We start from the raw sequence: 27,504 nt of genomic DNA, 5'->3' as shown, positions 1-27,504 counted from the left end.
TAGGAGAGGGGAGGAACACGAGTTGTGGTTTTATTTGCATATCGACCTATCAGAGCTATCTAAAAGCGACGTCACCTTTGATGCTTCTAACGGCCCTGTGCACGGCAGATTATGCGTCAAACGGTAACGATATTTGACAGGGTGAATGCGATTTCCGGAGACGACGACGGGATTCCTTAAGGCTGTCCAAAATGGCGCACATTCTGAAAACATAGTCCCGTTAGGTACAAAGTAACGTGACTCTAGGTTCTCTCAAATTTTCTTAATGTGTTATCGCATTATTCAGGACAATATCATTTATGATAAATGTTTTATTAATTAATTTAGTCGTTGACAGTTTCTATTACATTTTTTAACCGTTGAAGATAAAAAGATGCATCAACTAGAGCATAGAAAGATATGTAGTATCATTTTAAAAGATGTAAATGATATTGTAAAAATGTTATAGAACATATTATTCCGTTACCCGTTATGAAAAATAAAGAAAGATGCATCGATTAGAAATTAGAGCATAAAGGCATAACATAACCCCATTTAGAAGTATGCCAATTACCTCGAAATCTTAAAGAAGAATAATTCTAAAGGAAAAATATCACGAATCATAATATTCCTCGCTTTAAACTACTCTATTTTGCCCTGACGTAATTCTCGCACTAACAGAGGTAACAAAAATTCCTATTAAGGAATCCATGACAAATGAAACACCCAATACATTTCAATAAGCAGAACACCATTACTAGCCGGTCTAAAAACATAACCTCTATAAGGAAACTTCTAGTTACATCGTTACCATGACAAATTAAGGATGCTAACGATGATTGGATCGGAAACACGTCTCTCCAATCTAACCTGTTTACGCCGGGCTGGTGTCGGAGGCCCGCTTTTTCGAGGCAAATCAGCGTCTTGTCGATCGACGTCGAACGTGCTGTAAGCAACGTTTGAGATGCAAAACAACGTTTCAGCATTAACGACCGTGTGTACACGTGTATCCGGCACGTGTGCAAAACGAACGAGAATGTCCCGTGTATGGGTCAAGAGAGACGAAAGAGAGAGAGAGAGAGGGAAAGTGAGATGGAGGGATGAGATGGGACGTTTGGCGTACAATAGAGGCGTGGATATTGAAAATTTATCGGAGGCAGAATAAGTGGATGAACCTTGGCCAAGGCTATTTGTCGGAAATTGAAATTTATCGAATTTTCGGCGCATGTCGAGCGGAGGCGGCGTTCTCGAATTTTCCCGCCGCTGCCAAAGCTTTAACACTCAATGACATGTGAAACATCGAGTGATCGTTTTAAACTTACTGATTTCTAGAGGCCGCTCTTCAGGTGCTCGAGTATCGTTCGACGCGTCGAACGTTTTTCGGAGAGAAAAATATTCAGAAGGGTTCTTTAACGTGATAACGTGAAGATCGCGGGAAAAGCATCTGGTAATGTTGACATCTTTTTTTTATTTTAACTCATTTTTCTGTTAAATTCCACTCAAACTTTTTTATCGTTTTATCACATTTGACTTCTGCACTGTCACTGGTTGAAACGTCTTATCCAATATTCGTTCATTTTTCAAGATATATTCAAATATTTGAAGTTCCCTAGGTTTCTTTTTTTTCATGCAAAGTGATATTATATTAAAGTGATAAAGTAATATGACGTTACCGTAATTCGGCTTTAATATCCAAAATAAGTAATACCAACATGTATAGGGAAAAGTTGTTCAGAATGTTGACATTGACGACGTATTTCAAAGTCATTGAATAGATGATTACCGATAAAATTAATTTCTTTTTTCAACTCAATTTCGAAATGGTAGATAAGACATCTTCATGAAGAGGCATAATGTGATCTTCAGACTCATTGATGTTTTAATAAATTGTATTTAATATTTTAATAAGAATCTCGCTTCGCCAAAAATGTTCAATAAAATTGCACGTACCTTCACACAAGCCTATGGCTTGTTGGAGAAAGGACCGCGTAGGAAAGAGGAACAGCAAGCAACAACGAGGCTTCTTTCTGGCGCATAATACTCTTGGTCGCATCCGCGGCTCCAACAATGAGGATCGATAATTCGAAAGGCTCGAGTAGCCATGCCGTTGAAAAAGATTCGCCCAGGCTAACGGAAATCTTGCAGCCAGCGAACGAAGAAACACACCAAGACGGTGCAATCTCGTATTTCAAAGGATTCCACGACAATTCAGCCTTCCCGCGAGAGCTTTGTTATCGCTTTGCCTCTCTGCGGGTACCTGTCCGCTTTCGTCGCTTTTCCACCAGATATTCTAGGTCAACGTTGCTCAAACTATGATCCTCGTCCTCTATCAACCGAAGTGAAATAAAGTTTTCTTTTAAGAAACGATCATTTTCTTCATCACGTGATCGATGTTTTCACTTAATTCCCCGTGTTTTTAATTCACGTTCCACGTTAACGAGCTACTAAATAGGATAACATATTAGATTACTTGAAACGAAAATATTTTCATAAGATAAGATAAAATAACTTTATTCCGGTAACACTTAATTTATGTAAGCGTTAAATAAAAAGAATACCGAATTAGTTTTAAAATAAGATATTCACCATAACGTGACATAAAGTGAAGTATCTTTATGTTAGTAAAACAGAATTTTTAGTTTACGGTTCGAAATTTAAATTTTCAATTCAAATTGCTGTGCATTGTCCTTCCTTCGTAAAGGCGGAGAAAAGGAAGGTTTCATTATCAATTATTCAGGAGCTTTTATTACTAATTCTATTATTTATTCATGGAAATGAATTGTTTTATTGCGTAAAAGAAGTTTCATATGATTTGCTTATATAAATATGTATTTGAAAAAATGTGCTGTGAAAGTTGTTGGAGAAATTTAAATTTGCCATTCGGAAAAGATCAAAGAAGACCTCTAGACAACTTGTTTCATTGTATAAATTGACCACTCGGAATCTAACCGGTTATAATTGGTTAATTATAACAATGATTGGTTTAAACAATTTTTATCGTCGAAAAACTTTGTTACATCGGTGTTTGCTTAACAAAATTACATACGTCAATTTTAATGATCAACTGGTAATTTAATTATTGATAGTAAATTTGATTATTGATAGTATAAATAGCGAAGAAGACCCGTCAAGTAGTATGACTCAACGTTTGTAAAGACATACGCCGTCAATAGCAGAATATCTATCTACATTTCTTGCACATTATAAAAGAAAGACTAGTTCACATTATATTTCCAAAATTTGATTGTCAATCAACGAAATAACAAGAATAATATTGCTAGAATCAGTTTCCTTCTCCTCTTCATTCTTGTCTGATTTTATGTATTATTATCTTGAAATTAATAGTAAAGAAGAAGAGAATAAATTGATAAAAAAGACAAGATAGTAATAGAAACTTCCTGTACATTAACAAATCTTGGGATATCGAGGATTTATCTGAAAGGAATTATCAAACACAATAGAATATAAAATCAATATCCCACTAACCAATGAAATAACCATGATAATACTATCGGAATCTACTTTTCCTTTTGGTCTTTCTATCTTCGACGATAATGTGATTTAATTAAAGCAGAATTAAAACTGATCGCCGGGATTACGTTTCACAGAACATTTATAAATGTTATTTAGAATCTTTCGCGTGGCTTTTTTTTCAATAAAACCGCCCACGCTCGAAACGGAAACCGATTAACGATACGACGGGAAGGGAACTTTACGAGCCGTTGAAATATTGCTTTCTAAAAGCAATATTGTTCCTGAACTCTATACTCTGTAAAACTTTATCCATTATTTCATTTGCCGTATTTAACGGCGAAGCAGCGTAACGTTTCGCGATTACCTTGACTGACCGTCATAACATCGATCTATATATCGAAAACTTGTTATACCATGGAAGAATTATTTTTCTGTAACGTTCAACGTTAAGATTATTCTTTAATGGCGTGAACAAATTTTTTTCCAGTTGAAAATTATATAAAAGTTCGTTACTTCGACTGATTCATTCATTTACTGTGCCCCTCGCGTCCTTCGTCTTCAGAATTAATTTGCCTTTCGATGTGAAATCGGTGTGACGATAAAAAGATCGATATAATGAGAAAAGAAAGTGAAATTTCCGTAAATAATTAAATTCGAAGATTGAGGTTAGGTTGGGGTTAGGTTTTCTATATTCTATTCTTCTACAAGTAAAAAATATTATAAACAATTAACTCTTTCGTTAGCATCATTTAAAAGAAAAATCGCTGTTCGCAATTAAAATTTCAAATTTTCAATGTGTTACATAATACGACACATATATTTTTACATATATAACAATGAAAAAATGCAAGTAGACATTCCAAGAATTAGAATGCGTCGCACGTGTGACGCATGGTAGCGAAAATTAATTAAATTTGCAATAGTAACGAATAAACAGAGAATGTATAATCTATGCAGATTCATATCTTTACGAACGTGATAAAGAAAAAAAAAATGGATCTGTATTGAAAGATATTATCTCAAGTCCTGTATGTCAGATTTTTCTATATTTTTTTAATTTTATGTACATTTTTACATTTTTAAATTTCCCGCAAACGCATCAACTATATTCGACGTTCCAGTAATAACCGATCGAAGATCTTTCAAAAATACATGAACGAACTTATTACCTAACCTAATATGGTTTTCAAGATTTAATTATAGAAAGTGGTTTTTAATGACGTGGAAAATTTTCCATTTTTCCAACGACTCTCTGTGAAAACACTTTTGATCTTGGATTGAATAGACTCGTCGTTCTATTCGATTACGAGAGACGCGACGCTTCGAAGAGTAAATATCTCGCGAAAGTTTCGCGAAATCAGCAAAATTGCACTGGGTGTACAAACATCTGTGCCGGTCCGCGCTCGGACATCGTGTTTGTCCATCAAGTTTATTTCCGTGTGAACTCGGTAATTTATTCCCGTGCACATTCAATTTCATAATTCCACCGCTGGGAATGTCCTCCGGTGACAAAAAAAGCCCGCGCGTTTTAAACCGGATATTGTCTTCAAACGTTTATGTACTTAACATCGTGACATGATACGAGAAGAACGAAATAAATTGCTATATAAACTGCGAAATAAATTTGAAGAAGCAGATAATTCGAATAATATCGTTTGTTTTACGTGATATTGTGATTAATTGATATTACATATTAAATTACTTGAAATCGTTTAATATTAAAAGTAACATTCAGTAATAATATTATTGCTACTATTAATGTCATTAACTTATTTTACTGCTATTATTAATATTATTATGCAATATTGTTATTAATTGATAATTATAATTAGTTTGTAAATGAAAGGGAGAAATAAATTGCGAGATAAATTCAAAGAAGCATATGATTACAATAATATCGTACATTTGAAATGATAATGAAATATTGTTATTAATGAATATTCAGTATTGAATTATTTAAAATAATTTAATATTAAAAAAAGTAAATAATGATTCAAATATCGTACGATTATCTCGTATGAAAATAAAATGAAGTATATTCATATTTGTTGGATGGTTCGAATTGAAGCATCGTTAATTTGTTAATTGACGTAGATAAATTGTAGGTTTATAAGAAACGAAAAAAAGAAAGCGAGAGGGATGTAGTATCGAAAAGTTGGCCGCCTTAAGAACGCGATGCTGGCAGCTGTACATAATCAAAAATGAAACAAAAGCAGTGCTCCACTTTCGACCGATTGTCCGGAGTTTGAAAGAAAGTAATGTTGTAGAAAATCAGGCCGTTATACGGCCCGTTAAAGTGAAACGCGAACTGCTTCATTCAAAAAATTGTATCTCTAATCTGTCAACTTTTACTCTTATCATAAATTAAAATACGCAGAACTTCCTTTTGTTCATTCGATTGTTTTAGTCATTTTTTCAAATTTAATTTTTTCTTGTTTAAATGTTAACAAAGTTATAGAAAGGTCTAAATGAAGTAATTTAAAAAATATGTTAAAAGAATAGAAACTTTGTAGAAACTAACTGATATAAATTGGGGGTACAAAAAGAATTTAGAAAGAAACAATTGTTTACTACAGTCCAATTTTTTTCCTTGAAAATTGTATGATTTACTGAAAAAAAAAATTGGAAATGAACAACATAAGTATTTAATAAATTAAAAAATTTTAAGGGAAGTTACTTTCCCAAAATTTAATAAAATCTAATAAACCCTAAGATCTACGCTTTGGATATTTAGAATTTAGGAAATACACCCTATAAAGTAGTAAATCTGAAAGAATCACTTTCATGACAGTAAAGTTTGAGAATTGTCAGGATAGAAAATTTCAAGACTTTTGTCGTAACTTTGGAAATGATTTTTGCAGGCTTACCTTTACAACGAAGGAATTCGAGAGGCCGTTCCTATAACCTTCACGTTTACTGAGAACCGCCTTTGTACCATTAAGCAAGACCTCCCTCGTAATCTTGAGGTTTGATATAACCATATAGTCCATAGGTAAGTCGTTTTCCATAACCTACCATAACCTTAGGCTCTGGACAATCTTAACCTCCATAACTTTTAAATTTGATATCTCATAGTATAAGTATTTATTTAGAATTACAATATTCGAATGATTCGTTAATTTCCAAAAATTACTTATGTCTAAAACTTTGCTATTTATAAATAAATAAGAAAAAGTCACAAGAGATATTGTATTATATTGGAAATTTCTTTAATCTGATTCGAATCCATCGTGATACTGATAGGAATGTTACTTTTTATCTCGCAAATGGTACAGCTATACAATGTCCTTTTCATACAGATGTCATATACATTTCGAGTGCATTCTGAGTTGCATCGGCTATGCTTTTCTTATCTCGCCACCATTCTGCGACATCGTATACGATGCTCCTTAACGATATCAGTGGCATACAATAGCAGCGTTGGACGTTGTTTATAGACACGCCATTATATTTCAAACGGAATGGACTTTTACACTTTTAACAGGCTTCGTTTGAGAATAACGTATCGAATATAGTCGTGGAATTGTGGTTTTACCATGTATTATAATGGGACGTATGTTCCAGAGAATGTCATACGAAAGGATATCGTAAAACAATATACATACATATACTTAGGAGAATTGCAATAATTTGTTGCTATTAAATGAATAGATTAAATATATATATATATATGTTATGAATTTCATAATTCACGCTTTTTCATTCATTTAATATAAAATGAAATAGATGCTTGCAACAAAGAAAAAAATTATTCTTTATACTTACTTATATATGTATCAATGAGTGGTAAGGAAGGGTACCTGTTATATCTTTAGAAGATAATTTACCTTCGTGTGATAAAATTATAAATATGTATGCATCTAATTGTCTTTTTTTATCATACTGAGGCATGATCATTTCTGATGAAAATTTGAATGCATGATTAGATATCTACTTATTGTTACTTCTAAAATACAAACATATAAAGACACGAATTATTTTGTTTTACCCGGTTTATGTCATTTCTCACAAAGAGCGCTACTAGACGATTAGCAACACCACTGAATGACTTGCATTCCAACTGCAATATCACATTTTTCCTCTAGACTTGCACGTGTCATCTTGTACTTGTGAAAATAAAGAAATCTCAACCATGGATGAAGATCTGTTACGATCCGTGTATTTGTTAAAAGAGAACGAAGAACAAATACGAAACGATGCTGAAAATGCATTGTTAACTCTTTGTCAAAACATTCTGTCCCATCCAAATGACAAAAAATATCGGGAAGTACGACTTGATCATCCTCTGGTTACTACAAAATTGCTACCTGCTCTTGGAGGCATCGAATGTTTGTTCGATATTGGCTTTGTCGAGGTAATTATACTTTAAGATTTTAAGATATTGTCATTGATTTTTATTTCATTGAATTTTTTTTCGTAAAGTACTGTAGTGACGTACTAACTGGTCAGAATTCTGCGTCGTTAATTGACCGTCACCATCCCCACTATCCCCACACTAGTTTGACTTTAATTCTTCAGTCCTTATAACTCAAATTATGATCCAATATAAGAAATTTCTTAAATTTTGGTAGTTATTTTAATAGTTAATTGTATAGTATATGTAGAATTCCTTTTTCCTATCTTCCTGGTATGGAGCCTGTCTTGTTAAATGATAAAATTTAATTTGATTTGTGACCAGTTAGTAAGGCACCATTAACATTCCTTTTTTTCAATAGACCACTGACTGCCTTTCATTGCCACAAGAAGCACCACTTTCGAAATTGCAATCTCTACAAAAATTGCTTAGTAAAAGCTCTTTTACCAAAACATCTGTTACTAAAGACCCAGCATTGTCTAATTTAATACCGCTAACATTCACAGTGGAAGAGAACAGGTTTTACAAATCTATTATAGACAACTTCCAAAAAGTTCTGCAATATGAAGATGCAAGCTTGCAAGAGAAAGCTAAAAAAGTAATACCCATTGTAGACCTTGAAATAGCTACTATGACTAGACTCAGACAACTGCACAAGTAATAATCAATTATTTAAAAATGATTATATTACTCTAAATTTGGTTTTGTTCATCAAATTTACTGTTGTAGGCATGTGAAACTGAATCAGATTGCTCCAGATAAAAGTGTTAAAAAACAATACAGTGAGGATGATATTGACGATGTTAAAGATATATTTCTCATGGAATTGTTACATTGGTTTAAATATAAATTCTTCACATGGGTCGATAGTCCAAAGTGTACTGCTTGTTTTTCAGATTGTAAATACCAGAACACAGTACCTCCAGATGATCCTAGATGTTCACAAATAGAGATACACAAGTAACTTGATATATTTTAATCCCAAGAATAATTGGAGAGTTTTTTGAAGAAAGGATTTGTAGGTCTATACTAAATATATAGATGTCGAATGTACGATTTAATTAAACTTTATAAATAGAAAAAGAGCAATATATATTCTTTAAGAGCCGTTATAATTCTCAATTCAAACATAGCTAATAAAAAGAAATTAGAATTAATTATGAAATTAAAACTTTCGATGCCCTTTTTTCAAAAAGTTCTGCGATTGTCGTTGGAATGTAGTTTAATAATTGTTAAATATCATTCCAGATGTACTAAATGTGGAACACGGGTGAAATTCCGTCGCTATATCGATCCGGAACCATTGTTAACTCTAAGACGCGGACGGTGCGGAGAATGGGTGAACGTGTTCACGCTTTTGTGTCGAACACTAGGATATGATGCAAGATGTGTATACGATGAAACAGATCACGTTTGGACAGAGGTGTGTAATGATCACTGACCTTGCGTAAATGGAAAATATGTGCAAAGGTACTCGTTAACTCATTGCAATATGGAAATCGGTCACACAAGGGTGTCCTCACAATTATGTTCATTAAAAAATTTACTTCATCAAAATAATTGAGTGATTGATAATATGTCAATAACTTAGGTATGGTCTATACACGAAAAAAGATGGATTCATCTAGATCCATGCGAGGATGTCATGGACAGGCCATTGATGTACGAAAAGGGCTGGAAAAAGAAACTAACTTATATAATAGCTTATTCAAAAGACGAGGTGCAAGATGTTACTTGGAGATATACACGTAATATACTAGGAGTGCTGAGAAGAAGAGATATCTCCTGTGAAAGTAAACTGATACAATTCATTGAATCATTGAACAAATATCGTCAATCTTCCCCGAGCTATAGTGCCACTCGTCGGCAATATGTGATAAAACGAAGACTTTTAGAACTTATAGAATTGATTCATGTGCCCAATAAACAAAATTCTGATGACAATGAGAGTTATGGAGGACGATCCACAGGTTCTTATGAGTGGAGATTAGCGCGAGGAGAAATTTCTGAGGTATGGAATCATTTTCTAATTAACATTAATTGATTCACATATGTATAAAACTCACAAGATGGAAGCTAATTCTTAATTAAATCTTTCAGTCGAAATCAAAAGTAAATTATTCTTGGGACATTTCGAACTACGGAGAGGCATTTCATTTGCAGTATTCTATCATTAACGACGTATATATGATAACAGATAATAGTGATAAGACATTAATGGATATATCTGGTTGGCAAAATGGAACGAACGAGATCGAAGGTGGAATGTTTCGTAAAGAGGAGCACGATTGGAAGGTTACCTATTTATCTCGTTCTCCAGGAGCTACTTCTGGCAAGGTAAAATGGTGCTTTGTAGTCACGAAACCAAACCTGTACGTGAGGACGTTTCATTTACAAGCTACCATAAAAACATTTCATGAAGCTAATGTATCGTGGGAGGTAGAAGCGATTTTTGACAATGCAAATCAAAATAAGTCTGTAATTTTACCTATTAGCGATGTTTCTAATTATCATACGGACCAATTGAAAGGAGCAGTGAAATTAATTCTCACGGTAACTGTTTCCGGTGGTCAAGGCAATTGCGCGTGGCAACACGCACAAATTTTTCGACAAAGTCTAGAAAGCAAAGACGATAAATCCTTAGTAATCAATATCGAACTAGAAAATCGGTAATTCTAGAATTGATTTGTATAATTTAATCGAAAAACCTCATGGTTTGTATAAACGCTTTTACTGAAGTTGTGCGGATTCTTTTAATAATGCTACATAAATGACATATTAAGTCTTAATGAATATGATCTTTATGGGAAGAATATATCAAGACCAATAAGTTTAGTTTTGAAATGAGTAAAAACATTCCATATTTAAAATTTCTTTTTTTTTTAATATACATACACGTTTAAATTATATTGTATAATTAGACGATAAGAAAAATTTCGACACTTGCATAATGCAATTGATAATGTTTATCCAATAAAATGATGAGATTAAATTGTTAACTTATACTGCAAATAAAAATGAGCTCTTGTGAATTCATAAGCTTGAAAGTTTTTATTTCATATACAAAATAAGCGAACTAGTGATGGCACTTTTTGGAGACATTCGTATCCGATAGATGTTACACAATTATTCAACAATAATTTTGTAAGCATTGATAATATATGAACACAGTATCTTCAAATATTTATTTTTTTTTCTCTTTTCTATACACATTCATCGAATGTCATATAAAAACAGTATTTTACAACTGTTTTATTATATAGTTGCTTACATGTGCTCCAAAAGTATTAATTTTTCTTATTACTTTTACTTTTCTTTGCATTTCTCATTACATATAATAATAATAAATCGTTGTGTCTTATTGAATTTGCAAATAAGTTGCAAAATGCTGACATAATACGTTGTCGAATTCACGCATCAAATACACAATCGCAACAAACTTTATGCTCTGAATAGTTTGTTTATCCTCGAAATAACACAAGAACGATGAACAAATGATTATAAATAACTTTATACAATGTGTAAATTAACAAAATTACAAGTTATCGATAATAAAATTATCACGTTGAATGAGGAACGTGTTGCATTCGTGTTTGAAGAATGCAAACTCGACGTAAAATATTTATATTATAACATATTAAGGTACTGAGTGTAACAACGTTACTGAAACACATAATCACAATAGAATACAGACTGCAATGCGTGCAAGATACAATTTTCTTTTATAATATATAATTTTTTTGCTTCACTAATTTCGCTATCACGTGATATAATTTCAATACTATCGAAATAATAAATTTCAGTTCAACGCTATTTATTTACATACTGTTAACGTATCCCAGCACCAATAAAGCCCATCATGACGTCGTAGTATTGTGTGCTTGTGTGTGTATACATTCGCATAAATAATAGACTTCATACATGTACATACAAAAAATATTCAATTATCTACATCGTCACAGAACATTCATGGCCTTAAGTAATAAGTCAGCTCTTTGTATTAATACTACATAATGTTGCTTGAGAAAGATGTATAAAATAAGAGATAGGCATTGGTGTTCTGAGACCTTACTTGATTCACCGTAACTTCCGTGACTGTTTGATCGTCGTATTTATACCACCTAAGAAGAAACCACACGATTAATGTTATTAATGTTATTAATTTTAATAATTAAAACGGCTATTACAGTAAGGAGGCAGTTCCACTTTTCAGAAAATTAATTAAAATCAAATAACTCCAAACGTACAATAAATTTACAATCAGTTAATATTCATAATAACAAACTTTTGGATTTTTTAATATGAAACCTATACCTTTCTTTTTCTTCCTTGTAATAAATACTTTGTGTGAATATTGTAGCTGCCTTATTACTACTCCAATTATCGTTTTGTTTCCGCCAAATTATCGCTTTGAAGCTCCATAAAGAATAAATATGAATATGAGGCTAAAGAAAAGTATTTACTTACTTATTTTGGGTCGCGTTTTTACAGAAGGCCGTATAATGGCCGCCTTCCATGGTCCCATAATGATTAGACATTGCATATAAACTGTAACTATAATTATAACTGCGAATATTCGAAATCGTAGCACTGTTACTATCCGCCACCAAATATGGTTTCAAATTGAAATCTGTGAGTGGAAAATCCACAGCAGTGTTTCGTTTCTCGAGCCATCCACCACTCTCGGCGAAACGATTTAAATGTATAACTATAATAGGCGCCAATTTCACGAAATCGAATTTCTTCGTAGCTTCTCGAGGTGTCTGGCACTTTGGACACTTCCATCCTACAACCTTCTGTCCACTTACAAATTTTAAAATGCAGTCCTATGAAATTAACGAACCTGTTTAATATACAGCAAAAAATTCATTTTAAATTAGAAAATGGAGGTTTACGTTTAATGTACACCGATTGGCATGAGGTAAAGACATCGTCAAGCTGTTGAAAATCTCATACGTGGTACTACTTTGCTTGCAAAAACTGCACGTGATAGTAGACCTTAATTGTCCAAAGAATAAGTCTGATATTATGGATTTTTGGGAATCCATCGCTTTATCCCAGGCTTTCTCGGCGACTGTCATTTCCAGAGGCACTTTACAATTCTATAAATACCAGAACAAAATTTTATAAACAATGAAAAATTTAACTTCCGTTAGATTTGATTTAGTATTTAATGGTAATAGGGTAAGATATTACCTTTTTTAGATCGTTATGCATCCAATCTAGAAGAAAAGTGAGGAACTCATGAGAGTCTTGTTGTTCGTAACTTTCAAATTGTAATTTGTATTGTCCCACGGCGATCTAACGATTATAATACACTTAGAGCATACATGAATCTAAAAGTACAGCATGCATAAATAAAAAGAGAAAATAAATATCACGCATTATAATATACAATTTTTTAAGTGCAAATTAATTACAGAAAGCGAATTTAAAAAATATAAAAAATTGAAGCTAGAGAGAGATAAAAGATTATATCTTTATACGAATATTTTTTATTGATTTATTTATATAGAAGAAATAAAAATATCAGACCTTAAGATCATGTGGCGATATACTCTTGTATTGACCTCTCCAGAGTGCTTTAATCACTTGAGCTACTTCTTCCACAACCTGGCCTTGCATATTGTTATCGTTATTGGTGTTTAGGTCATCGGCGTACAAATTGTCCATAAAGTATTTGGCTAAATGCGTGGTATTACTTAAGCACTGTATAATACTGTTCATGTAACAGGAGTTGCCTAAGTTCTTTAACCCTGTAATGCCTGGATACTGTAACACAGTAACAAGAAAGACACTATGCTAAATACTTTATTCTTCATTGGCACATATCTCTTTTTTAAATAAAATTATTTTTTAACAACTTCCTATATAACGAAAATTAAGAATTTTATTCTCTTCTATGTCTATTTTTATTGTTTTATAAAATTTTCAATGTTTATCAATTACCTTTTTAAAATAATAAACATTGAAATTCGGTACAAATTTTCTAGACGAATTTACCATCTTTCGTTTACACGTTATTTGTTAATAAATTATTTATTACATGATTTACTACATATTTTAAGACGAGACCGATCATAATTAATTATTCTATATTATAATCTTGCTAATTCTAATGTATTCGACACTCATTCGCGTGATCGTGGAGTTTAATTGAAGTTCTGTTAATGAACTTCGCCATAGTAGCATTTGGTGACGATAGTCAGACATATACTGATACATATCTGTGACGCGTTGCTTCGAGAAGATTTAACTAAATTGGATTTAGAAGCCTTGAAGGTAGAAAATGTTTTTGTGCTCACGTGTTTATTTGTCACATAGAAACGAAAAATCACGCGATTTTATTCTATTATGAAGTTTTAAATTGTATTTTTTTCATTCTATCTTCTCTAACGAGTAGTATATTTTTATGCATTAATATAACAAAACAATAATTAATATAGAGTTTAATTGTATTTCATAAATTGTATACTTAGTATGTCTTATTCTGATTTATCCACGTGGACAGTAAACACGTGGCTGTCAGCAATTATAATCGTCAATGGAATCTCATACAAAACAACGTGTGGTAATGAATGTCAACTAATGTTGCTTTAAACATTTTTTTATGTTACTTCCACGTTTTTTAAACTTTTTAATGATGTGTTGATACTTACAACACTTCCATGAACAGGTGTCATTCTTTCTTCACGATTCGCCCAACTCAAATGGGACATTTTATTATCGCCATAAGTCCCATTATGATTGTACGACGAGACTTGTGGCTTCGAGCTTCTGTCTACTTGCGGTGCTTTACGATCCGTCAACTGAGCGATTTATAAAAAGAAACTTTCTTTAAGTTATCGAGTTTTTAAATTAAATCTTCTTTTGTAAACTAATTGTAGATACCTGTAATAAGTTTGGACTGGAGTACGAACGCTCTAAATTTCCTCCCATTGATGTACTATCCATTTTCAGAGGTTCCTTATGGATATTATTTTCATTCTCTTTTATCGATAATTCTTTGTAATTATTTTTCATAGATATTCTATTGGCATAAAGATGTATAATTAATAAATGAAATAATTTTTAATATTATATTTGTGTACTCACTCTCGTAATTTTTTTCGTTCCGCAGAAGTATCTTTCATTCGCCGTTTCAGTAAAGCTAGGGTGAACTCGAGATTGCCCTTTTCGTTTTCCTCTGTAGGATTAAATTTAATTGATTCCATTTTTCCATAATATTTGGTAAGTTCGTCTTCGATTTTCTTATATTCTTTTTGCTGTAAAGAAACCCATTACATTTTTAGTATGTAATCATCATATAAAAGACTGGTTATATGTCACTATTAGTTTTATCAGTTGTAACTGTTTATTAGGTATATAACAATCATAATTTGTTATTTAAGCATATTCAATACCTTATCTTCCAATTTAGAGTGCAAAGCCTTTACATTACTGTGAATATATTCCTCCTCATTCGAACCTTTGTACTTAATATCATGTTGCATGTACAAAGTGCGTTCTTGTTCTAAGATTTCTTGATCCAAGTCCTGCTTATTCTTTGCCAACTCATTTAACTGTTTCATTAACTTCAAAACTATTTTTGATTCTGAATTAGAAATGTCTAAGGAAACTGGTTTGCTACTTCTATCTACTATTGGTTTCGTGTCATTCTTCCTAATAATATTCGATGTTCTCTTATGCTGAAGATTCAACGAATTATTATCGTAGTGTCGTGAACTCGTGTTGCTTTTGGGAACTTTATCTACTTCAATAGAACTATTCATAAAATTCTTAGAGCGCATAGTAATATTGTTACTTATTTCTGGGTCCATGTGTTTGTACCACATTTTATCATTCGTAATGCTACCTTTCGACGCGATTTCGTTCTTATTTACTGGCTTTAATTTAATTAGTTTATTTTCACGTGACTTAATAATATTTTCTTCCTCGTCTAAATGTATTAATTCAGGGTACTCTATGTTATCTAATATTTCGTCTGCAATGTCGTGTAAACTAGGCTCTACAATATTAGGATTTGTTGTAAATGCTGGATAACGAGTTAACCATTCTGCGTAACCACCATCCAAAATTGTAATTCTTTTATATTTTATACCAGGATCCCAATCTTCTAAAATTTTCCTTAGTATATTTAAGTGGTTTTCAGGCGTCAATGTTTTGCTCGATGTATCCCAATCGGTCAGGATTATAACATCGACATATTGCGCTGCCCTATGTTTAAACAGGTCTAGAGATTTCTTATCTTGGCGAAGATATTCTTCAAAATACGTTGTTAATTTGCTAAAATATAAGATTTATTATTAAAAAAGATTCATTTTAGAGTAATATAGAGAATAATGTTTACCTACCCAGGTTTTATTATGGTATTAGGAATATTAACAGATTTGTCAGATAATATTCTTGAAGCTTCATATTTCAACTTAGGTCTGATATCAATGATCAAATATCTACTATCCGCTTTTTGTATTAATTGAAATAGTTGATCACAGTTTATAATTTCTTCATTATCACTGACCAATGGATCCCTGGTTGGTGTCTCAGGTAACTTTATAGGACCATCAACAGAAGTCATAAAAGCATCTATTCCTCTTTCGTTATCTACATCCATTTTTTCTACATTAATCTTCTCTAATGTCGTCTCTTTCAACTGCAGTTTGTATCGTGCATCTAATCTTTGATTCAAGTCTGCAAGTAGTTTTTTTACTTCATTGATCTGCAAGACACATTCACAATGTTTTATTTGCTCCGATCAATTGTCCCAAATCTATTTTAACATATAACACCTAAAAACTTTACATTCGGAATACCTTTATTTGTGAATGATAAGTTTAATAAAGCATAGCCACTCCCCACCTGTTTGATATGCATATTCAAGAATGTTCTGTCATCTCTATATTCTCGAGTGGTTTTCAACCAATCAATGCAGTTCATCCATCTTTTTAACATGATATACTGCTTCTCCTCCTCTCCTTGTAACTTGGCATTCTCAGCCAGATTATACATATCAGGGAGCCTTTTGTAAATATCTGAGGGCTTTTTCCCAGTGTAATTGATTCTGGTCTTTTGCTGTAGATCTTTTATGCTACTATATTGTAAAGATACTTTTTTAGACATTTTGACTACTTCCACTGTTACAAACCTCAGATTTAATTTGTATAGTGTAGTAAACACTATCGTATATAGTATCTTCTATATATCTATATAGTATCCTAAAAAATAAAGAAAATCATTTAATGTATTATGACTACACTATTGAACTAAGATTATGACTACATTGTTGTTGTTTATGCAAATTCATATTATTATACTGTTTGTAACAAAATTTAAGGAAAATGCAGGAGTTACATATTTATATACAATTAAAATTTTATTAAGTAGTACAGACTGTTTCTTTTGACCACTTTTTGCTACTTATTTGTTTAAAATGTTTTGCATGGTTTTAAAGTATTCTTCTAATATCTTATCATTAAATATATGGATTTGTAAAAGTTAGAATAAATGATATATCAAATAAATGAAACTGCTGGAGTTAAATACTTTAATAAGTAATGAGATAAAGCATTCTTAATGATACACACGAGGTAACATATTATTTTATCGAAATTTCTAATTATGGAAAAGCTACAAACTTCCTGAACAATCTAACGCATAAATAAATATCGTAACAAGTACTTTATATTGGATATTCTCAAATTTTCTTTCAAATTTATACATACATATGTACTCTGTATATTTTTATAACTTCTAATTTTCCAAAAATGCATAAACAGCTCCAGTCTAATTATAAAAAATAAAATATTTTAGAAAATAGTACATTTTATAAATAAAATAATACACTTTAAAACAAATAATTATACTATGATAAAAATATTTATACGAGACCATAAATTCTGTTGGAAATATATGACCTATTAAACTGGAATAATTGGTAAAGAAACCACTAATGTAATTGAAATTGGTTATGCACCTTTTCATCATTACAGTCCATGATCCAAATGAATATGATATTATTCACGATGCCATCGAAAAAACGGTGTGGTGCGACATTTCTGTTTATCAATAGAAATGTCAAAATTCAATAAACACTTTGAACGTCAACAAAATTTTCTACTTGAACGATGTTACTACCTCTCTGCTACATCCTAGTAACGTGACGTTTTTGTGCCAACATCAGCGCTCTCTCGCGGACTTTACATGAAAAACATTCGATATTTTTCGTATTATATTTTACTGTATTATATTTATATTTGTATTGTATATATAAGAAACGTTTACATCAAACGTGCGAATTTTATTTCTCCCCTACTGTAGTACAATTTAATCAGATTTAATAAAATTAAAGATGGTTTAACATGCACAGACTCCGTGTACTTATATGGAACCATTTTCAATCGTATTGTTTCGATTGCTTAAAAGTATAATTAAATATGAGAAATAAATTGTTCTTTTTTTGTACTGATTAATTTTAATAAATCGAAATAGTTTAACAGCAATTTATAATTTTCCCCCTCTCCCTCCTCCTTCCTTGCCGGCCAATTCTAACACCGTTCGTATATCTGTCCTTATCGCACAATATTGCTCTCTTCGTTTAACAAAACATATGTCTGTCCTTGTCGGACATAATTGCGTTCCTTGTTTACGGACAGGCCATGTGCTGCCATCTATCCAAAAACTCTCAAAGTTTCAGTTCGTTCGCCACGTAGTAGATAGCAGTTCATGACTTATAAGAAATGCGTCTACTAATTTATAGTAGTTTAAAAGAAATGCTTATACAATAATTATGTTTAAAAATAAATATGAATTATATATTATTTATGTTAGAATTAAGTTATGTCCATCATATATTTTGTTCTAATACATATATTACATTCTAATTCAGATTATTTATGTTTTAATTCAGACAGTTAAATGCGTGAATCACTATAGAATTAGATTTCATTCTCAAGATTATCGTATAACTTCTTAAATTTATATTTATTTTGCACTTAGTCAACGATTATACCTTCGCTTGTAACTTGATGTAAAGACTCGTACTATAGGTCGATAACGCAGTTTCGAGATAACAGTTGTATCATTTGTCACTAGATACTGATAACATTCAATGAGGACCAGTTCATAATACAATCATATTACGCTTATTTAGAAAAATTGATAAAAGGTAACAATTTCTTCATGGTATAGAAATGTAGAAATGTATATGAAGCATTATACGAAAATAATCGATGCATACTAATCATGTTCATATTGTACAGATACATCCTTTACATTGTAGCTCTTTTATTTTTAATAATTCATACTTAATTAAGTTTCCAGCTATCTCTAAACCGTATGTACATTTTTAATTGCACTCTACTTTCACGTTTCATGTGAAAACTCATTTTCTTTGCACGTTTCGTATCTTTCTCATTATGTCAGTGCTTTTAGGAATTATTTGCAAAATCTACACCGTATTCTGCAACAGTCGTATCGCATATAATTACGTAGTAATAAATATCAATATATGAAAATGTGGTAAATGTAATGAATGCATATAGAGTTTCGTATTCGCTAAAATAATTAACATAGTTAATGGGAAAAATTACGTTATTGCGTCCGAAAAGATCTAATCCAAAATTTGTAGCTTTCGAAAATTATTTCAATGCAAATTAACATTATTAATTATCATATACAACACATTTAGCGAAAATACAATAACATAATTAATGAAATTATTAGCTCTATTAGAATAGTAAAAAAAAAAAGAAACATTGAATAAAAGATTTACTATTGGAATAAGAAATTTTCCCTACAAAAACAATTTAAGAAAATTTTAAGATTAAGTTTAAGAAAAGTTTTTTTTATGTATACATTATTGCTCGTGTGTTCTCAAAACATATATAATTCATCAGACAGACAACGTGTTGAAAAAACGTAATTGAGTCGGAAATGATGGAACATATGCAGCAGGAAGTAATTACAAAGCATTCCTCACTTTCAAATGAGTTTTAAAATAACTACGATATCGATCCCTATAATATTAAAGAATATTGAAAATATACGAAAGAGATGTTCGCAATCAATTGATTTTGAATGAGAATCGGTCAGTGACAAATCGTAGGGAGTTTATCCATTACGGTGCAAGACAAATTGACGTAGCGTAGTCGAAGGACCCTCTTAGGTACATCAGTGGCTGACAAACTGGTCAAAGCCCTCTTACAACCCTCTCGGCTGCCAAATTATCGGACTCCTGTGGACAGCGAACCCATTTATACTGTCCACCAGCTAAGACATAGTAGGACCGGGGATAAAGACGATCCTGCAAGACGAATCAATCGGTAATCGACTCTCAGGGTGCTACGATTTATCGACAGAACTTTAAAGTAACACGGAACATCGACTAAAACCACTAATGTTACGTTTCGTATCGATCTACTGTAGGACACTTACCACAGAATACTAATATATCATGCGCATTGTTCGAAACTTTTTGAAATAGTTATTAGTAATTGTTGTTAGTACGAGTAGACTGTGGGTTCTTTTGCAGATTTATATTTTTTAGAATACAATTAAAAAGGTAGAACCCTGGCAGAAAATTTCTTTACCTAGCAAGTATTATAGGAAGCACTATGTTTTGGATATTTTATATATCTTTTCATACTATGTATATTCTATGTAATTTTACACTTTCAAATATCCCTATAACTGCATAGAAACCTGCAATCTAGTAACGAGACACAACTACCGTGATTATAGAGGTACAATTTGAAATCGACGCGTAAATATAGATAGAAATTACGAAACATTTATTCTAAATAAATATATGCTTGCTGTCAGCGAAGAATTAATACACAGCACGAATAGTACAGTCTTAAACATACAATTAGAGCTAAAGATGGTTTCACTGGATATTGCGACACATAGTGAATAATAATTGACCGTTAAGAAATTTTAGCTTGTCGTTGTGAATGGAATCGTTTTAAAAAAAAATTAAGGAATTTCAGATTTTATTCGTAGAAGGATTAACGAATTTCTAATCTGATAAGAGCAATGTGTAAATATATATATCGAAAGAACGCACGGTTGAGAGTGGGAAGTAAATAAGGATAACAATTGTAAACCAAGTACCTTTTTATGACCAAGGAGCTGAAAGAAACAAATATACTACTTTTATTTGTATTATTTTTATTATTATTATTAACGAATTTCAGATTTTATTCGCAAATGTAGCTGGAAAGGGAATTTGTGGAGATTTTACTTTTCGGAAATAGCGCCAGTTAATGACACGACTGTTACAGGCCGGTGTACGAGACAAGAATAATGAGATACGTAATTCCGGGCCGTGTTACGATGTTATAAAGTATATCGTGAAACGACTTTGTGATCAAAACGTAGTTAAGGAGCGTGCCGTTCGAGATTGCTAAATGCTTTCATAAAGGAGAAACCGATCTTTCTGAATTAACGAGATAAATTGTTTTACCTTGAAAAAAGCTGAAACGATTCATTGTTTATCAATAGATACTATAGAGGTATAGTAAAGAATGCAGTTTGTATCGAATGTATAATCTTCGCAAGGATACTCAACTCTGTGATAAAAGAATTTTTATGTCTTTGACTCTTCATTTTCTTTCCCTTCTTTGTGTATCTGCAGATTTTGACACTTACAGATAATTAATTACCAACAAAATAATTTAGATTATACATGGATAGAAAAACCTGTTTCTTCGTTGTATCTCCGGTTCTTCCAAAATTCCAAGAGAACCCTCTAATATCTAGTAAATAAATTTACTTCTTCGCGTGTACCTTTAGCGTATTGGAAAATTCGAAGAAAAATCTCGACATCCAAAACTATATTCAAATAATCAACGATCAAAGTCTCGTATACAACTTACCAGTAATAACATGAAGAAAATAAAGAAAGAAAAAGAAACAGAGAAATATAGAAGGATACGATTCATCAACGTCGAAAAAGGAATTCATCGGCGAAGAATCCGTATCAATCGTTTAAAAGAAGGTGAAACCACCTTCGGAGGAGGCAACGATTTTCATTCTCACGCGGCAACCAGAACAGAGGATCCAAGGAAGAAGGTAAAGAGATTGGGGCTTAAGCCGGCAACAATATGGCCGAACGGAATGGAGTGAAACGGTCGGGGCTGTCGGATGGAGTGAGTACGGTCGACAGTAGTTGGTGGGCTATAATAACGTATAAAGTAATTAAGGACATCGGGCGACAGCCTGGAAAAGGGTAGGGAGGCAGGGACGTGGCGCGGGGAGGGGAAACGGACAGTTTAGGGAATGCGACATTTACATAGTAATTAAATCGCGGGAGCAAGTGGGACCGTTGGGGAAGATACTGGTGCTCGAGCAATTACAGACGCATTAGATTGCGGTAAGCACTTGTTTATGGCCTACCCGGCGCCGCTTCACTCGACTACTCGATTCTGTTCACTCGTTCACATCGTAGTTTCACCTTTATACTCGTCCACTTTTTCCCCGAACGACTCTCTTCTACTTTTACAACGATTAACCTATCCCGGATACCGTATCGGTATCGCCGATCGACGCAGACTAGGTGAAGTTTGTTTAGTTTGAGAAACAAAGCACAAACGTTAATGCTTATGCAAATATGTATGCGTTTCTTTTAACGTTGGAAATTGGACTTGTTCATGGTTGGAGAACAAGATTATTGGTATTTTAGGTAAATTAGAAGTTGAGGAAGGAAGAAGATCATATCGACTTTAATTCTCGAACGATTAAGCTGTTACTAATAATTCCATTATTCCTGTGAGTACTGCAAATCGGGGGATATTTTAAGTTTCTTTCGTTTGAGTCACGAATCTCCATGTTAATCCATTAAGCGAAGATGAATTAATCTACTAACCGTTGGACGAATTTCTTGTCGAATATATAACAATTATTTTCTTTGTTATATCACCTATCTGCTAATTCTAATATTATAAAATGATTGATACATCCAAAAAATTGGTCCGAGTTAAGATCGCGATACTATAGCTGTCTAGGTCGTCTGTTTAAGTAGAGGACACTGGATAGATCACTTAAACTCGTTCTATCTTCCATTGATAAGTATAGGTACATTTTTTTAAAAATATATTATATCTAGTTTGTATAGATATTTTTATCGTTCATCGTTGGAGACAGAAAAATAGAAGAAAGAAATTGTCCTTAGAGAAATATTATTAGAAGGGGATTACACGACTAGAATTTTGGATGGTTTTATTATTACAACAACTAACACGTTTCAGCTTATTGACTTCGATTCGTCTGTAGGTAGAAATGTATTCGGGAGCCAGCAACCAGTAGGGTACAAAATAGACTAACAATAAGCTTGTCTCCCTTCCTTTGATCGTGTGTAGCCCCACCGTCCTCCCCCTTGTGCAAATAGATCGAAATATTTATTTGAAAAGCACAGTCACTGTTCAGGAAGAAGAACTGGTTTCACCAGCAAATCAAAAAAAGAGCAGCAAATTTTATCTCTAGAATATTATACATTTAATCAATCCTTAATAAAAATGTGTTACACGATTGTTCGTTAAAAAATATCGCGAAGGAAAAGCTGTAAAGATAATAAAAATTCAGAAATTTGCAAATCTACAATTAAAATTTTTCTAAATCAAAGGACTTTTATATAATCAATAGATTATCAACAATTTCACTAAAATGATTCACAAAAATTAACTTAAATTCTATAGTCTTTGAAAATCTTCTCGTCAAATTTTAGATATTTGTTAAAACAGATTCTTTGGGGGAAAAGATAGGAAACGATAGAAGACAGGAAAAGAAATGGAAATGTATGATTTTTAGATGGACAAGATTGATTCGTTTGCGATATTCGTGCGGCACTTGCCGACTCAGTGTTATGCTAACAGCTGGCCATCCCCAAGGGTCCTTTCTGGTTCGTTTAGCATCGCGCGAAGACAACCGTGTGTCATCGTTGTTGCCGCGCGCTAATTGAATATCGCACCCTTACACAGGCTGCCATTTCATCTCGCGGCGATAGAGCTTTTAAGTAAAATTTCATTTCCATTGAATCGCCCATTCCTCCTATGGAGAACAGGCACCGACTTTGTTTATGATCCGAACGAATAAAACGATCGTTTCAATTAGTTAATTGAGACGGCGAGCGATCCGCCCGCCGCGATCCTCGTTCGCCAATTTTGTTTGTCTCAAAACGAGATACAATTCGCGAGCGAAAGAAACACGCGAACCAAGAGGATTAAAAAAGGAAAGAGTACCTTGAGTAAATTGGTAGAGATGTAGCAGACATAGCAGACACACCAACACTCATAAATATTCGAATACTTGGAATTTGTATCTGGATTTTATCAAAATGTACAAATCAATAATGGATTAGTAACTATATTTTGAAGATCCTTAAATAAAGAGAATAATATTAGTCCAATAACGTTTTTCAAATTGTATTCTCCTATTTTCCCTTTCATTTACCCTAAATCTAGCTAATTGAAGAGAGAAGACTCCCTATTCTCAAATTCAAAAGCAAATAATTAGTTGTAAATTACAACTACAGCGTCAGTTTATTAAGAAGATCAAAGAAATCTTAATTCTCAGCCATAAATAACAGCCCACCTTACCTAGTCTCTCTTCTAAAGTAATATTCGCCAGTGAGAGGAACGCACTGCCCCAAAAAACAGAATTATGTACTCAACTTATCGATAAAATCGAAAGAATTCCTAATCTCGAGCCAATAGATACCAACCTAACCTATCTAACCTCTCTTCTAGAGAGATATTCTTGCTCGGTAAAAGGAACTACTTCCTGAAATACACTATTACAGATCAACCTATCAATAAAATCAAAAGAATCCTTAATCCTTGTTCACGGGCAACAACCTAACCTATCTAACCTCTCTTTCGACAGAAATATCGTTCGGAAGAGAGCAAGGTAGGAGATCCTACCTTGGCGAATAGAGCATTTAAGCGCGGGTGAGACGACAGACACGGCGTATTCGAGGTTAGAAGAGGCTACCAAAAGGGCATAAATGTCCGCGATATAATAGAAAGAGAGAGCCTATTGGTAACTGGATTACCATTGGAAAAGGACGGATATAAAAGGGACAGGGGAGTGCAGAAGCTTGATGCTAGCTCGAATGACTTTGCAGGCAACAATCGAGGGAGAAAGGTGGACGCATAATGGTGAGAGATCAAGAACCATAATAGACCGTAGGGTATACGCGGCGGGGTACCAACTGACTGACTGACTTATTTGTATTATGGCATTACAGAGGCAACCCTATATCCGGGGCACAGAATTCAGCCGACACGGCGATGACGAGAGAGACGACGAGGGACGCCCATGCAGTTGACCTGCACCGCCTAATTTGACGCTTTAACCTATTGTCGGTGAGCGCCGCTTTCAATGGGGCCCAACTGAAAACGCGTGGTTCTTCTCTTCTGCTTCCTCTATCGTCGAGAAACGCGAGCAGAATGTGGCATTCCATGTATATACCGCGTTTGGAGCAACGTGGTTTCCACTGCCACGACTGCATCTGGAAAAGAGACCAGCAGAGCGTCCAGTGATCTATTTGATCAATTTGTCGACTTTGAAAGAGGATCCTTTTGGTGTAGAAATATCATAGGGTTCTGCTTCTTGAGTTTTGATTTAAGTTTTCACTCACTGGTGGCGCTAGTTGAATGGTTATTTAGAGTGGCGATTCGTTTTGGGATTAATTGAAGGTTTGGTAAGGTTTTGGACAGGTTACGTGATGATTTGTTTCATCAGTTTGACAATGTTTGAAAGAAGATCTTTGGTAGTAAAATCTTTCTGTTGTGGAAATATTATAGGGTCTCGCTTTTAGAATTTTGACTTAGGCCTTCATTATTAGTGATGCTAGTTAAATGATTGGTTAGAGTGGTTTTGGGATTAATTGAACGTTTGTTAAGCTTTCGAAGAAGTTATGTAATGATTTGTCTGATCAATCTGACGATGTTTGAAAGAGGGTCTTTGGTATAGGAATATCATAGCTTATCATTTTGCGTATCATTTTGCTTTTAAAGATTTAAATTTATTATTGGTGGTAATTTTTAGGATGAGAAATTATACATAATTTTATATGTAACATAATGTGAGTTATAGCTGGATAAAGGTTGAGTGGAAGAGTTCTAGGGCTGAGATTGAATCAAGCTTGAGTTTCGTAATTGAGTTTCGATAATTGAGACAAAGTTAGTTACGAGTCAGAATTCAATTTAGTTAGATCTAGAATTAAAAAGGTAATGAAGGGAGATAAAGATTGAAGTTAAGAATGAATTAGGACTAAAATTAATTACAAATTAAGGCTAAGTTGTAATTAGATATTGTTAAAATACGAACAAATTCCAGCAAAATACCAATAAAACGATTTATATTATACTTATATCTAAATTGAAAAATTGAGCTTATATCAAATCTTGAACTGCATCAATGATAAACATGAATTAAGTTCAGTCGACCATATTAAGTCAAGATTTCTTTCAAATATAAGTTAAATTCTATAAGCCAAACATATACAAAGAGGAGATTAAGCTTTGACAAATTTTACAACCGCTGGTATCGCACGCGGAATTGATACAATTTATCGTACGTGACCGATGTTGATTTTACGGGGATCTTGGTTAGGATCGTCGTTAGGTTAAAATGAACGTAGAGAACAAGGGAAAAGGAATTATGACTCGTATATCTTCTTTGAACGCGAAATATCTCGCGCGTTGGATGCACTTTGAATATCCTGTCCATAGCATCCTGATGTCGTCGGTCATTTTATTATACGTAATAAAAGAATAAATTACAGCTTATCGTTCCATTTAAATATGCAACAGAAAATCTATATTATCTGCAATGCGTATTATCTGTAATAAACCGGGTATACCGTGCGTAAATATTTCTGTAAATCATACTAGCAATAGGGGAAAATGCTTTTCATGATCTGTTTTATTACTTTAGCAATGACATCCCTGATTTTTGGCAATTTTCGAAAGGAAATCATTTAAGAAATTGCGTTTAATACAATCACAATATTGTTTACTTATGAATTATTGACTGTGGAGCTCTATATCTTTCTATGTTTCGTTTCGTGACTATATTTATATTTTTCATCATCCGTTTCATTTTTCTTTACAACGATATTTATGCCTTTTAGTAATTTTGAAAAAAATTGCTTTGGAAATTACATTTAACCCTGTGTAATTAGAATATTATTTACTTCTGAGTAGATTGCCATTTTTTATGCAGATTCATATTTCTCATGATCTGTTTTATTATTTGTTTACAACTACATTATTATTTTTTAGCCAGTGTTCAGTAACTCTAAACACAGATGTTTCAATTTTATGTAAATGTTTATGTTAATGATATATTCGTTTATTTCTCTATTTTTCCTATTTGACTGGAACGATGGATACCTTATCGTAGATTTCGTTATGCTATTTAGGGGGAAATGAATTCCTTCACTGTTGTATGATTAATAGACTTTGTTGGAATAAATTAATGCTACAAATTCATATTGCCTACAAAACGTGGCACCTTAGTTACGCTTTTCCTCTTCATGTCTGAAGTTAACATCGAACTAATCTAACGTTTACATAAACTTGTTCGAATGTTAAATTCATACTTTTCATCAAGTTTCACGATGCATTTTCCCAGTTGAAACTCATAAAAAAGTTAGGCGAATATCCGGACGATTCATCACGTCGAACAACGAAGTT

At 32.8% G+C, this 27,504-nt stretch overlaps 2 protein-coding genes across 3 annotated transcripts in view; one reads left to right on the top strand and one right to left on the bottom strand.

Moving 5' to 3' along the window:
* Pngl (N-glycanase Pngl) overlaps positions 1-10,846 on the top strand; it is a 53,380-nt gene extending 42,534 nt beyond the window's left edge. Inside the window, exons 3-9 of the mRNA XM_033347637.2 lie at positions 6,315-6,445; positions 7,539-7,807; positions 8,169-8,464; positions 8,537-8,767; positions 9,056-9,230; positions 9,399-9,818; positions 9,908-10,846. Coding sequence (XP_033203528.1) covers positions 7,586-7,807; positions 8,169-8,464; positions 8,537-8,767; positions 9,056-9,230; positions 9,399-9,818; positions 9,908-10,480 — 1,917 coding nt within the window. The 5' untranslated portion in view covers positions 6,315-6,445; positions 7,539-7,585 and the 3' untranslated portion in view covers positions 10,481-10,846. The remainder of the gene's footprint in view (positions 1-6,314; positions 6,446-7,538; positions 7,808-8,168; positions 8,465-8,536; positions 8,768-9,055; positions 9,231-9,398; positions 9,819-9,907) is intronic.
* Positions 10,847-10,967: 121 nt separating this feature from the next.
* LOC117164473 (ubiquitin carboxyl-terminal hydrolase 8) lies at positions 10,968-17,975 on the bottom strand. 2 transcript variants are annotated; one of them, XM_033347538.2, is made up of 12 exons: positions 17,781-17,975; positions 16,667-17,022; positions 16,162-16,526; positions 15,211-16,093; positions 14,903-15,072; positions 14,699-14,837; positions 14,467-14,616; positions 13,343-13,579; positions 13,004-13,108; positions 12,703-12,909; positions 12,275-12,633; positions 10,968-11,928 (listed from the first exon to the last, which is right to left on the bottom strand). In XM_033347538.2, the coding sequence occupies exons 2-12, from the start codon at positions 16,925-16,927 to the stop codon at positions 11,814-11,816; spliced, it is 2,991 nt and encodes a 996-aa protein (XP_033203429.1). In that variant the 5' UTR covers positions 16,928-17,022; positions 17,781-17,975; the 3' UTR covers positions 10,968-11,813. The 2 variants fall into 2 exon arrangements, with proteins under 2 accessions (XP_033203429.1, XP_033203438.1); XM_033347547.2 differs by lacking the exon at positions 17,781-17,975 and having other exon boundaries at positions 16,621-16,755.
* Between the last annotated feature and the right edge of the window lie 9,529 nt (positions 17,976-27,504).

Source organism: Bombus vancouverensis, chromosome 13, assembly GCF_051014615.1.
Source record: "Bombus vancouverensis nearcticus chromosome 13, iyBomVanc1_principal, whole genome shotgun sequence".
NCBI lineage: Eukaryota > Metazoa > Arthropoda > Insecta > Hymenoptera > Apidae > Bombus > Bombus vancouverensis.
The sequence above is the reverse complement of the archived record's forward strand: the minus strand, read 5'-3'. Positions and strand labels throughout refer to the sequence as shown.